General features: G+C 41.8%; 1 protein-coding gene across 1 annotated transcript; it reads right to left on the bottom strand.

The window, feature by feature from the left end:
* Window positions 1–1,548: 1,548 nt before the first annotated feature.
* On the bottom strand, window positions 1,549–4,140 carry LOC310814960 (uncharacterized protein). The gene is made up of 2 exons (XM_083684539.1): window positions 3,877–4,140; window positions 1,549–2,888 (listed from the first exon to the last, which is right to left on the bottom strand). The coding sequence occupies exons 1-2, from the start codon at window positions 4,067–4,069 to the stop codon at window positions 2,080–2,082; spliced, it is 1,002 nt and encodes a 333-aa protein (XP_083540665.1). The 5' UTR covers window positions 4,070–4,140; the 3' UTR covers window positions 1,549–2,079.
* Between the last annotated feature and the right edge of the window lie 11,034 nt (window positions 4,141–15,174).

Here is a 15,174-nt window from a genome sequence, read left to right as displayed (position 1 = left end):
CTTTAAGAAATGATTTTCAAGAGATGGAGCATAATTGGATGTAATGATTTGGCTCGACATCTCTCTTCATCGCCTGTGTGCGTGCATGCACGCACACACACACACACACACACACAGATATATACTCACACACACACACACACACATGCACACAGACACACATATGTACACACACACACACATATGTACACACACACACACACGCACACGCACACGCACACGCACACACACACAGATATATACTCACACACGCACACACATGCACACAGACACACATATGTACACACACACACACACACACACACATGCACACAGACACACACACATTAAGGTACACATATACACATTACGGTTAGATATTGAGACATAATTTGACATTGTCTCAAAAAATGCATCCACAACCAGCCAAGCAGTTTTCCTGTATGCTTGTGTAGGCATGACATCTACTGGACAAATGATGTAACTGCAAGCTAATGCATCTATTCTAAAAGATCGGAGCTTGTTTAATTCGGAACATTGTTTTGGTTTTTTGGCTGTGCCCTGGGGAACAAAAACACATCAGATGCACCAAACCAGCTTTTATTTTTAGTCACTTTTAAAAGTAATCGGAACTGACTAATCAACAGCGCATTTCAATAACTTTATCAGAAGGGAAAGGGGGGCTACCCAGCCAATCCCCACCCCCCTTGTAAACCGTTAACAAAACCACCTCTGTTGACATCATGGCTTTCCAAATGTTTTTGGACCCCAAATTGACATCGATCATTTCCTGTGACCCCCAACAACTTGAATGTAGGCTATGCCAACACATAATGACATCCAAGTGTATTCTAACAGACTAAAAGTTTAGTCGTTGGATTCGCACCCCAAAACACTGCAATATAAGCTACAGGTGCAATACAGAGACATTGTTTGTCTCATTTACACAGAAAATGTTTGTGTCTTATTTATCAAATCATAGAGGTTACTTTGATTTCCTCAGGGTACCCCACATGGGGTCCCAACCCCGAGTTTGGGAACTACTGGTTTACCCCCGTCTAGAACATAAACCTTTTGCACCCAGAGGTGTAGGCCAGTATTATATAGCAGATCCCCAATGTTAAAACATTGTCTGTCACCTGGTCCTGACTCCGTTTTCATCGAGAAAGTGTTGACAAGAAGCTTAGCCAAGCCACACGAGTCTCGTCGATAATGTGTGTATTAGGACTTCACGCATGAAACAAATAATGTCGCCACCTGCTGGAGAAACATGGCTATCACCTTGGCCAGTGGTGTATAGAAATTCCAGTGGTGTATCGAAAATCGCCAAAACTTCTAAGCAATCTCACATTGCCTGTCACCCGGTCCTAACTGCGTTTTCGTTGAGAAAGGGTTTCCACCAAGCTCAGCCATCTCACAAAACATCCGTGGATCAGTGTTTGTGTACTTGGACTTCATGCATGAAATAAAATAATGTACTGGACAAACATAGCTGTCAGGTTGGCTTTAAAGAACACAACGTGACGAAGATTCCTTTAAAGTCTTTATTCATCCAAGTTAGAGCTCCATTTCAATAAAGTCAATGAAATACAACAAATAAAAACACAAGTCATCACATGAAAACTGTCAAAACAGGTACAGCTTACTAAAACAAATGTGAATTTAATGGATTATATTAAATTGTTCATCTTCGGTGGTCACAGTGGAGACATCGACATGCACATCCTTTTAGTGAAGCATCTAATGTTTAGTCATTGCATCTACAGCTTCTCCACCTTGTGTCTAATCTTAAAGGGTTCAACCATATTACAACTTTGTCTGAAGGTTTTCCACAATTGCACTTATAGGGTCTCTTCCCTGTGTGTATCCTCTCACACACGTTTAGACTATGCTTTAATCAAACAGGGCCCAACCTGGACACAAGGGACAAGTTTGGTTTTTGGACCCAGACCCAAACAGGTCCTGGGTATTCGGTTAGGGTGGACCTGTGAACACCTCTAGAGTGAATGTCTCAACTTGTTCATATTTATAATGGGACCATGTCATGTGGACCAGGGTCAGGACCTGTGTGGATGGTTTCCACATGCTTTCTTAAGGAGCTTATCTTAATGTAGCTTTTGCCACAATCTTTGCATCTGTGTGGGTCTCCTTGTGTTTAGTCTTAATATGTTCTGTTCTACTACTACTGTGTCTGAAATGTAATCCACAGATATGGCATCTAAAAGGTTTCACCCCTGTGTGAGTCCTTAAATGTTGTTTCACATGACTCCTTTGTGTGAATTGTTTTTCACAAAAATGACACCTGTATGGTTTCTCCCCTGTGTGAGTCTTAATATGATTTATTAGATGATTCCTTTGTTTGAAATGTTTTTCACAGACATTGCATCTATAGGGTCTCTCCCCTGTGTGTGTCTTCACATGCGCTTTCCACTTTTCTTGCTCTTTGAAACGTTTTTGACAAAACGTACAGTGATACGGTGTCTCTGTGTGTAGCCTCATGTGCAGTGTTAGTTTCTCTTTCACTCGATAACTTACATTGCAAATATCACAGCGATAAACATTTTCACACTGAGCTTCAGAAAAGTCTGGATTTACTGCAGAGAGGAGTTGTGAGTCTCTGGTTGGCTCTGATGCTGCATAGCCCTCTTCATCAGGTTCTATGTTGTTCTGTTCAGCTGGAGTGGTTGATAGATCATTCCTCTCACCGTCTTCCTGTGAGGACATAGTTCGGTTCTTACCATCAGGATAACTTTCTACATCCCAGGGAGGGTATGTCCAGCCTGAGATATCAAACTCCTGCTCGTCTTTAATCTGTGTGATCTCTATGTCCTCCTGCCCTAGACTGGGGCTCCACTCCTGCTGCTCATGGGGAACCTCTTCAGAGACAGAGATAGTGATCTGCCCAGGGTCTGCAGGGAAGGATACAGCATTAGCCAGTTGAAAACAAGTCCTTCATTGTCCAGGAAAAACTACGGATTGAATTTCCAAATTGGTTAAAATATGGTTATAGCTAAAGTTACAGTTAAGGGTTTGGTTAAGGTTAGGGTTAATGGTATGCCATGGGTACTTAAAGAAGGGTTATACGTGTAGTCGGATAGCATCCTCTTCTATCCAGTCCTATGGACAGGTAAAGTCAGAGACTTTGTCATGGGTCAAAATAAAAATGACCCCGCCATGCAACCGTTTGTAATAAATTACTTCTTTCGCTGACTCCGTTGGTTCGTCGTATTTTGTCCCCTTTGATGGGCATCAAGCTTGCCACATTTCTCTTGAAAAGTAATTTAATAGCAAATAAAGGGAGTTAGTGAGCTAACTTTAACGAAACCCAGAGTTGGAACTAAAGTTACCCCGCTAACTCCCTTAGCTCGCTTCCGTAGCGCCAAGAGCAGTTAAAGTGCGTTTATTTATTTCTTGGAAGGCAAGTTTTATTCCTACCACAGAAGACAGCCAGCAGAGGAACAATCGGAGTGAGTGAACGAAGGACTTTATTACAAACTGTGACTTGTCGGGGTCATTTTCATACAGACATGACAAAGTCACTGACCCTGTCTGTACATAGGACTGTATAGAAGAGGATGCTATCCGGCTGGGATACGTGGTGCCGAACAGCTGAAGACACTCTCGGTTGAATAACGTTGCCAGCTCCGGGGAGCTGATGCGTAGTAACCCCGTCTCCTTGGGACATGAGGTTTTGTGTGGTAGCTAAATTCAACTGTCTTACGGTATCAGAAGCCACGAATATAATTGTGTTTTACTCCATTTTTTGTAAACAATGTGACCGTTTGAATCTCAGATTGCCTCTTTAAACTCCGATGCCATCGAGAATGCTGAATCTCTGCATAAGGGTGCGCTTCAGATACACAGCGACGATCTCATCACAACAATAATGTAACAAACCTGTTTTGTGTAATTTGATCTCGGGTTTAAGAACCGAGTCCAGTATCCTCTGAAGACGTTCGTTCTCCTCTTTTGAGCGGGAGATTTCGTCCATATATTCAACAATTACTTCTTGAACTGCTCCAAATATTTCCACAGCAGCCACTGTTAAACGTTGCGTTAAAAACTCATTCAACAACTGTAGTTTTGACATGTTGGAATTAGTTAATCTTGGCTCAATAAATAAGACTCATGAAAGCATTTGTGGTGCTATCTGGACGCTTGCAAAATGTACTTCCGTTGTTGTTCTTCCTCTTCTTCCTCCTCCTCCTCCTCCTCCTCCTCTTCTAGATCTTTCGGCAGGCTAGATTCTTTTAGGCACATTGCTGTCTCTCACAGGTTATAGAGGGAAGTACACATTCTTGCCATCTTCAAATTACCCAGCCTTTTACACCCATCATCACTCGCCATAACAACCCTTTTACACCCGGAGGTGAAGGCCAGCGGTGTATAGAAAATCCCTAAAACTTCTAAGCAATCTCACATTGCCTGTCACCCGGTCCTAACAGCATTTTCGTCGAGAAAGCGTTTACACCAAGCTCAGCCATCTCACAAAAACATCCGTGGATCAGCGTTTATTGAGTATTTCATAAAATAAAGTGACAATGTATACATGTTCAGTAATAAGGCACACTGAAAAAACAGATGTGCTTGTTGCAGCACGGACCTAATTGAATGAGTGTTCCTAACAACGGGGGTTGTTGTCGGTTCCTAGCAACGGGGTTGCTCAGTCAGTTCCCGGCAAAGCGACTGGTATGTAAGCGATGCGAAGATGATTCTCACTAATAAATACAGTTATACAACTGAATACTGTAACAAGTCCATTCTGTATAATGTAAGACAGAACAAAATCAAACAATCAGTGTTTGTGTACTAGGACTTCATGCATGAAATAAAATAATGGACTGGAGAAACATGGCAATCTGCTTGGCTTTCAAGAAGACCAACGTGACGAAGATTCCTTTCAAGACTTTATTTATCCAAGTTAGAGCTTTTCATTCCATTTCAAAGTCAACAAATAAAAAGAAATACAAACATTAGTCATCACATTGTTGATGGTCTATGAAGACCAACGCATACAAAGTATTCGTTTTAATACTGTGGACGTCTTAATGACACATTTGTAAAAAGTACAGCCTACAGAAACAACTACTGTGAATTGAACGGATTATATACAATTATTCATCTTCTGTGGTTAACAGGACCTAACTCGGACACAAGGGACAAGTTTGGTTTTTGGACCCAGACCCAAACAGGTCCTGGGTATTCGGTTAGGGTGGACCTGTGAACACCTCTAGAGTGAATGTCTCAACTTGTTCATATTCACAATGGGACCATGTCATGTGGACCAGGGTCAGGACCTGTGTGGACGGTTTCCACATGCTTTCTCAGGGAGCTTATTTTAGTGGAGCTTTTGCCACAATCTATGCATCTGTGCATCAGTGCAGGTGCTCCCCCTTGTGTTTAGCCTTAATATGTCCTGTCCTAGTACTACTTTGTCTGAAATGTAATCCACAGATATGGCATCTAAAGGGTTTCTCTCCTGTGTGAGTCAAAATATGTTCATTTAGAACACTATTTCTTGTAAATTGTTTTCCACAGACATGGCAAGCAAAGCGTCTCTCCCCTGTGTGACTCTGTATATGTTGTTTCATATGACTCCTTTGTGTGAAATGTTTTTCACAAACATGACACCTGTATGGTTTCTCCCCTGTGTGAATCTTAATATGATCTATTAGAGTACTCCTTTGTTTGAAATGTTTTTCACAGACATTGCACCTATAGGGTTTCTCCCCTGTGTGTGTCATCACATGCACTTTCCACTTTTCCTTCTCTTTGAAACATTTTTGACAAAACCTACAGTGATACGGTGTCTCTGTGTGTAGCCTCATGTGCAGTGTTAATTTTCCTTTCACTAGATAACTTATACTGCAAATATTACAGCGATAAACATTTGCACTTTGAACATGAGAACAGTCTGGATTTACTGTAGAGGGGAGTTGTGAGTCTCTGGTTGGTTCTGAAGCTGTATATTCCTCTTCATCAGGTTCTATGTTGTTCTGTTCAGCTGGAGTGGTTGATAGATCATTCCTCTCACCATCCTCCTGTGAGGACATCGTTGGGTTCTTACCATCAGAGTCACATTCTTCATCCCAGGGAGTGCAGGCCCAGTCTGAGGTATCAAACTCCTGCTCCTCTTTAATCTGTGTGATCTCTATGTTCTCCTGCCCTAGACTGGGGCTCCACTCCTGCAGCTCATGGGGAACCTCTTCAGAGGCAGAGATGGTGATCTGCCCAGGATCTGCAGGGAAGGATATAGTATTAGCCAGTTTAAAACAAGCCCTTAATTGTTTGGGAAAGACTAAGGGTTGAATTTCTGAATTGGTTAAATGTGGTTATGGTTGAAGTCATGGTTAAGGGTTTGGTTAAGGTTAGGGTTAATGGAATGCTGGTGAAGCGCGTCATCGTAGTCGCTCCCTCATTGAAACATGTGTAGGGGAAACATGTCATCCCTGACTGGGAACCGATATTTCACCTTCCGTTGCCATGTGCCACCAGGTTTACGAATCAACATACAGTATAAAACAACAATTGACTCATCACTTTGTTTTTTTTGTTTTTTATTTTAATTGCTATATAAAATTACTGCAACCAAAATAATCAATAATCCTCACCATATGGGGCATTGAACAATCGCCACTATGCAGATTTTGTCGTGAGGAAACAAGCAATAGAACACCTGTTTTGGTATTGACTTCAGGTGTCTGACTTTTGGTATAAGGTTTAGAAATGGCTGGCAAAAAAACTATATTAATCTATTAATCCACTACAAAAACCACTATTGGGTGACTTAGTATCTGACGGACAATCAATAATCAATATAATTATACTTTTAGAAGAAATTTTCATTTAACAGTCATGTACACTCACTTTATTTGGAACACCTGGACACCTTCTCATGGTGGAGGTGATGTAATGGTGTGGGGAATGTTTTCTTGGCACACTTTGGGCCTGTTAATAGCAATCAATCATTGCTTGAATGCCACAGCCTACTTGAGTATTGTTGCTGACCATGTGCATCCCTTCATGGCCACAATTTACCCATCTTTTAATGCCTACTTCCAGCATGATAATGCACCATGTTACAAAGCAAAAGTAGTCTCAAACGGGTTTCATGAACATGACAATGAGTTCAGTGTTCTTCAGTGGCCAGAGAGAGACAGAGAGAGAGGTTTTTTTATTGTGGTAGAACTGGTTGCCAAGAGAATGCATTGTTGCCTAATCATTCTAAGACTTTTGCAGGTCTCATGCTGGGTGAGGGTTTTTAAGAGTTACAAAAAGCACAGTACCACAGACCCTAAACCTAATCCTTTTATCAGAGAATTTTGAGTTTTTGGAACATTTCACAGTCGGATTGGTGTGAACAGTTTGAAAGACCTGCAGTGGTTTACAAATTGCATCGTTTGGTTTCCATAGATCCGTCGATGTAAAAAGTGCACTTTCATGTTTGTACACTCTTTGCTGGTTGCTTAAGTGGTTGAGAGTGGTTTCCAGTGGGGTAGCAAAGTGGTAGCCAAGAGAGTGCGTTGTTGTGTAATCATTCTAAAGAATGTGTTCTGCAGGTCTCCTGTTGTTTTTATTCAAGAGCTGTGAAAGTTCCAGTGCAAAGTGTTTTTCTATTTCCCTCTCTGCAAGCTACTCTGTTACTAGCGTAGAAAAGCCTACGAAGTTCGTGTTAGCATAACCGCTAATCGTTGCTAGCTACCTTGCCAGCTAAGGCACTGCGTCAGGTAGCCTAGCAACAACAGCCGCGATACAGACATGCCGCTGTCCTCTGCGCTCACTGCTCAGACTAGTTGAACAATTAAAGGGGCAATCTGGGATTTGTACATTCATTTTGGACTTTTAAATTAATGGCATATAGCCATTGATTATTGAAGAATATAAGAAATGCCTCACGATCTTAATTGAACTGTCTTACCCCTTTAGAAACCAAAAAATATAACCTTGTTTGTAAAAAATGTGAACTTTATACAAACACTGTAGAGCTTCAAAACACTTGTGTGAATCCCAGATTGCCTCTTTAAACTCTGATGCCATCGACAATGCTGAATCTCTGCATAAGATACACAGCGACGATCTCATCACAACAATAGTGTAACAAACCTGTTCTGTGTAATTTTATCTCGGGTTTGAGAACCAAGTCCAGTATCCTCTGAAGACGTTCGTTCTCCTCTTTTGAACGGGAGATTTCGTCCTGATATTCAACAATTACTTCTTGAACTGCTCCAAATATCTCCACAGCAGCCACTGCTAAACGTTGCGTGAAAAACTCATTCAACAGCTGTAGTTTTGACATGTTGGAATTTGTTAATCTTGGTTCATGAAATACGATTTATGAAAGTATTTGTGGCGCTATCAGGACGCTTTCAAACTGTACTTCCGTGGTTCGTCTTCTTCTTCCTATTGTTGATTTTCCGACAGGCTAGATGCTTTCAGGCATGTTGCTGCCTCTCACAGGTCAGAGAGCGAAGTACACATTTATGCCATCTTCAAACTTCACAGCCTTTTACACACGGAGGTGAAGGCCAGCGGTGTATAGAAAACCCCCAAACTTCTAAACAATCTCACATTGTCACCTAACAACGCTTTAGTCGAGAACTATTAAGCTTTTTGTAACTCCAAAACCTTTCATCCGGTTAACATGGTGGAATGTTGATTTAGGTCAACATTCTGTGAGCTCCTTTGTTACCTCAACTGCCAGGAACCTTTCAGGACTCTAAAATAAAAACAACAGGAGACCTGCAGAACACATTCTTAGAATGATTACACAACAATGCCCTCTTGTTGCTTCCAGTTCTACCTCACTGAAACCACTCTCAACCACTTAACCAACCAACTCCACCACTCGCAACACACTCCACTGAACTACCTCAGGCTCATCCTATCTATCTATGACCTTTTAACATACTATCTATCTATGACCTTTTAACATACTATCTATCTATGACCTTTTAACATACTATCGATCTATGACCTTTTAACATACTATCTATCTAAACATCCTTTCACCAGTCGCTCCGGGTTCAGTCAGTATAACCCATACTGATTAACCTCTTAATTGTTTTGATCTTTCTATACCTCCCCTCTTTCATCTATCCATCCAATCAACTGTGTTTGTGTACTCAGACTTCATGCATGAAATACAATAATGGACTGGAGAAACATGGCTATCTGCTTGGCTTTCAAGAAGACCAACGTGACAAAGATTCCTTTAAGGAACAGTCCCTCCTAAAGACCTCTTCACCCCCACTACCCCCCCTGTACTAACCCTAACCCCAACCCTTGAGACGTCTTCACCCCCACTTCCCCCCTGTACAAGTTCTCCAGCATTGATTACTTTGTCTTATGATGACTGTTGGATAGATGATTCACTTACTTAAACAAATGTATTTGTTGTAAGTCGCTTTGGATAAAGGCGTCTGCTAAATGCCATAAATGTAATGTAAATGTAAGGTCTTTTATTCATCCAAGTTTGAGCTTTTCATTCCATTTCAGTCAAACAAATAAAAACATAAGTCAACACAATGTTGATGGTATATGAAGATAGACACATACCAAGTATTTGTTTTGATACTGTGGATGTCTTAACAATGACAAAGGTGTAAAAATTACAGTGAACAGTTAACACTGTACAGTTCACTAAAACAAATAATAAAATTAAGCTCAGATGCCATCGAGAATGCTGAATCTCTGCATAAGGGTGCGCTTCAGATACACAGCGACGATCTCATCACAACAATAATGTAACAAACCTGTTCTGTGTAATTTTATCTCGGGTTTGAGAACCAAGTCCAGTATCCTCTGAAGACGTTCGTTCTCCTCTTTTGAACGGGAGATTTCGTCCTGATATTCAACTATTACTTCTTGAACTGCTCCAAATATTTCCACAGCAGCGACTGTTAATCGTTGCGTTAAAAACTCATTCAACAGCTGTACTTTTGACATGTTGGAATTTGTTAATCTTGGTTCATGAAATACGATTTATTAAAGTATTTGTGGCGCTATCAGGACGCTTTCAAACTGTACTTCCGTGGTACGTCTTCTTCTTTCTAGAAAGTTGTACTAGTACTGTCAGGCATGTTGCTGCCTCTCATAGGTCAGAGAGCGAAGTACACATTTATATCATCTTCAAGCTTCACAGCCTTTTACACCAATCATGACTCGCCATAACAACCTTTTTACACACGGAGGTGAAGGCCAGCGGTGTATAGAAAACCCAAACTTCTAAACAATCTCACATTACCTGTCACCCGGTCCTAACAGCGTTTTCGTTCGCTTTTTGTAACTCCAAAACCTCTCATCCGGTTAATGTGGTGGAATGTTGATTTAGGCCAACATTCCGAGAGCTCCTTTGTTACTTCAACTGCCTGGAACCTTTCAGGACTCTGAAATGAAAACAACAGGAGACCTGCAGAACACATTCTTAGAATGATTATGTAACAAGGCCGGACTCCCTGCCTCCGCCATCAGGCCTCTGCAGCTCATCCAGAATGCTCCCGCTGGTCTGGTGTTCAGTCTCCACAAATTCTCCCATGTCACCCCCCTCCTCCGCACCCTTCACTGGCTCCCAGTAGCAGCCCGCATCAGATTCAAGACCCTGGTGCCCGCCTACCGGGCGGCAAAGGGAACAGCCCCTCCATACTTGCAACAAGCGATGGTCAGCCCCTAAACCCCTGCCCGGTCACACTGCTATTCCACCTCGCCTGGCGGCCTGGCACCGCCGCCACTATGTGGATGCAGCAGCCGCACTACTCAGGTCACGGCTTTTCACTGTCCTGGCACCCCGCTGGTGGAACGAACTTCCCACTGCTGTCATGACTTCACTACCTATCTTCCGCCGTAGATTGAAGATCCATCTCTTCAGGCTACATCTTAACTGTCCCTCGTAAAGACCTCTTCATCCCCACTACCCCCTGTGCAATTTTCTGTCCTGAAAATGAATTAAAAATAAATCAATAAAATCTTCCTTTCTTCTAGCATTGTGACTGCCAATGGCCCCTGGTCCTAGCATACACTTTTTCTTATGATAACTGATGGATAGATGATTCACTCACTGAGACAAATGTATTTGTTGTAAGTCGCTTTGGATAACGGCGTCTGCAAAATGCCATAAATGTAAATGTAAATGTAAATGCACTCTTGTTACTACCAGTTCTACCCCACTGCAATCACTCTCAACACTCCACTGAAATACCCCAGGCTCATCCTATCTATCCATGACCTTCTAACATACTATCGATCTAACCTTCTATCTTTCCAACATTATATCTGTCTAACTTTTCAACTACCTAGCATCATCCTTTCATCCTTTCACCAGTCGCTCCGGGTTCAGTCAGTATAACCCACACTGATTAACCTCTTAATTGTTTAGATCTTTCTATACCTCCCCTCTTTCATCTATCCATTGTGGTGGATGTCTAGGTTTTTACCACTCTGTACTTCAGCTCTTCGGAGGTGAGATTCAAGAAATAAAATCCTGAGTCGCCACAATATCTGAGTCTGAGTATTTATTATTACTTGCAAACAAGAGACAAGAGCCTAACAGAAGCCCAGTGTAAATCTGAGGGACTGTTTAGCGCAAGTCTGAAGAGGCGATTCTCAAGGTTGTCTTTTATACAGATGAAACATAATGGTAGGCGCCGCCAAGGCCATCACCGGCTAGCTTGTGCTTACGTGAGAGGGGGCGGGAGAGAAAGAACAATGGGGAGACTTTCTTACTGATCAATCGGTGCTTTCTTACTGATCAATTGGCGTTCAACATTTCACACTTATCCACCTTTGTGTCGGCAAGATGGGTCTGTTCCTTTGTTCTCGCTCTCCCCCACCACTCCCTCCAAGACCACAGTTATCTATATGGTAATCATACAGCATTCCTCAGAACAACGGCTATAGAACTTTAGAGGTGTGGCAAGAGAAAATGTAATCACAGTATTTACACAAGTTGTATCAGTCATATGAAAGTGTATATCCTTCAAACAGTACTATCAATGTATTTTCCATAACACCATCCAATCAACTGAGTTTGTGTACTAGGACTTCATGCATGAAATAAAATAATGGACTGGAGAAACATGGCTATCAGCTTGGCTTTTGAGAAGACAACGTGACGAAGATTCCTTTCAAGTCTTTATTTATCCAAGTTAGAGCTCTTCATTCCATATAAAATAAATAATAATTTAAAAAAAAAAGATAAATCATCAGCTAAAACGATAAATCATTGTTGATCTTCCTTGAAGACCTAGGCATACCAAGTATTTGTTTTTATACTGTGGATGTCTTAACAATGACATCTACAGGTTCTCCCCCTTGTGTCTAATCTTAAAGGGTTCAACCATATTACAACTTTGTCTGAAGGTTTTCCACAATTGCACCTATAGGGTCTCTTCCCTGTGTGTATCCTCATCCTCACACACGTTTAGACTATGCTTTAATCAAACAGGGCCCAACCTGGACACAAGGGACAAGTTTGGTTTTTGGACCCAGACCCAAACAGGTCCTGGGTATTCGGTTAGGGTGGACCTGTGAACACCTCTAGAGTGAATGTATCAAACTGTTCATATTCACAATGGGACCATGTCATGTGGACCAGGGTCAGGACCTATGTGGACGGTTTCCACATGCTTTCTCAGGGAGCTTATTTTAGTGGAGCTTTTGCCACAATCTATGCATCTGTGCATCAGTGCAGGTGCTCCCCCTTGTGTTTAGCCTTAATATGTCCTGTCCTAGTACTACTTTGTCTGAAATGTAATCCACAGATATGGCATCTAAAGGGTTTCTCTACTGTGTGTCAAAATATGTTCATTTAGAATACTATTTCTTGTAAATTGTTTTCCACAGATATGACATCTATAAGGTTTCGCCCCTGTGTGAATCCGCATATGTTGTTTCACATGAATCCCTTGTGTGAAATGTTTTGCACAAATGTGGCAGCTGTATGGTTTCTCCCCTGTGTGAATCCTAATATGATTGATTAGATGATTCCTTAGTCTAAAATGTTTTTCACAGACGTTGCATCTATAAGGTCTCTCTCCTGTGTGTGTCCTCAAATGCAATTTCAGAGCACCCTTCTCTTTGAAACGTTTAAGACAAAACGTACAGTGATACGGTGTCTCTGTGTGTAGCCTCATGTGCAGTGTTAGTTTGTCTTTCGTTCGATAACTTACGTTGCAAATATCACAGCGATAAACATTTTCACTCTGAGCTTCAGAAGAGTCTGGATTTACTGCAGAGAGGAGTTGTGAGTCATTGGTTGGCTCTGATGCTGCATAGCCCTCTTCATCAGGTTCTATTTTGTTCTGTTGAGCTGGAGTGGTTGACAGATCATTCCTCTCACTGTCCTCCTGTGAGGACATAGTTGGGTTCTTACCATGAGAGTCATTTTCCACATCCCAGGGAGTGTATGTTGAGTCTGAGGTATCAAACTCCTGCTCTTCTTTAATCTGCTTGATCTCTACGTCCTCCTGCTTTAGACTGGGGCTCCACTCCTGCTGCTCATGGGGAACCTCTTCAGAGACAGAGATAATGATCTTCCCAGGGTCTGCAGGGAAGGATACAGCATTAGCCAGTTTAAACCATGTGTATGTTGGTAATTAAAGACCAGATTAGGAGATCAGATACACACAGGCAATCAACCTTACCTTTACCTCAAATCACTGACATATCATACTGCACTTGATTAATCTATATAGTTTTAGCCAGTTCAAAACAAGTCCTTCATTGTTCTGGAAAGAATATAGAAACATTTCACCGTAGTTGCTCCCTCATTGAAACAAGGGCATGTTGTTGTTGGTAACTTAAGACAATGGTTTTATGGTAAATTTCTGTAGTGTACAAAAATATGCTGGCATGCCAAAGAATGTGTCACATAATCATAAGGATGCCAAAGAATGTACTACATAAATCATAAGGTGAGTGTACATCCTGTGATAGAAAAATTAATGTTAGATGATTCGTACTCAATAGATTGTTAGAAAGGTTAGAATACTGTACTGAATTTTCACTGAATTGTTAAACTGCTGTAATTTTCCATTATATGCGGAGGCCTGCTGAACGCAAGAGTTGTGTGCAAAAGATGGTCTTTGAAGTGCTTACTGTCCAACTGTAAGCACTCAAGGCCTCCTTAATTAATTTTTGAAGACTGTACAACCAAAACAAGATACTGTCCAACCAGATACGTTTGATCATAAACTGCTGGCCTTAAGGGCCTCGTAATGCTGGGAACCATCTGACCTCTGACCCTTGAGTTGTATCTCAAAATAATGTATAATCATGTGATAGGTATTGTATGGAGGGAGTAGTACCAAGAGGTACCCAGAGGTTAAGAGCAGGCGTAGTACCCAGAGGTACCCAGAGGTTAAGAGCAGGCGTAGTACCAAGAGGTACCCAGAGGTTAAGAGCAGGAGCAGTACCAAGAGGTACCCAGAGGTTAAGAGCAGGAGCAGTACCAAGAGGTACCCAGAGGTTAAGAGCAGGCGTAGTACCAAGAGGTACCCAGAGGTTAAGAGCAGGCGTAGTACCAAGAGGTACCCAGAGGTTAAGAGCAGGCGTAGTACCAAGAGGTACCCAGAGGTTAAGAGCAGGCGTAGTACCCAGAGGTACCCAGAGGTTAAGAGCAGGCGTAGTACCCAGAGGTACCCAGAGGTTAAGAGCAGGCGTAGTACCAAGAGGTACCCAGAGGTTAAGAGCAGGCGTAGTACCAAGAGGTACCCAGAGGTTAAGAGCAGGCGTAGTACCAAGAGGTACCCAGAGGTTAAGAGCAGGAGCAGTACCAAGAGGTACACAGAGGTTAAGAGCAGGAGCAGTACCAAGAGGTACCAGGAGTGGGGGTGATGTAATATATATATTTTTAGATAACCACAATGGGCTTGCCACCAATATTGTTACACCCTGATGACTGACTTTAGAAATGGGAGGGGAAACCAAACCGCGAGGGGGTGTAGGAACCAGGGAAAAGATATTACTAGTACTAGTACAACTTTCTTAACCATGACAATAAGGATCTATTACCACACTGTTTGTGTTTGTCGAAGGAGGTCTCATTTACAATACCATGCTGCTGTCATCTGTGCTCACGGCTTAGCTGTACCATTAAAGGGGCAATCTGTGATTGGTGAATACATTTATTTTTGGACTTTTAAATGAATAACATATTGCCATTAATTCTTGAAAAATATAAAAAATGTAATTTTTTAAAAC

Source organism: Argentina silus (assembly GCF_951799395.1).
Source record: "Argentina silus genome assembly, chromosome: 14".
In the NCBI taxonomy this organism is placed as follows: Eukaryota; Metazoa; Chordata; class Actinopteri; order Argentiniformes; family Argentinidae; genus Argentina; species Argentina silus.
Note: the sequence above shows the minus strand (reverse complement) of the source record. Positions and strands in the feature narration are given on the sequence as shown.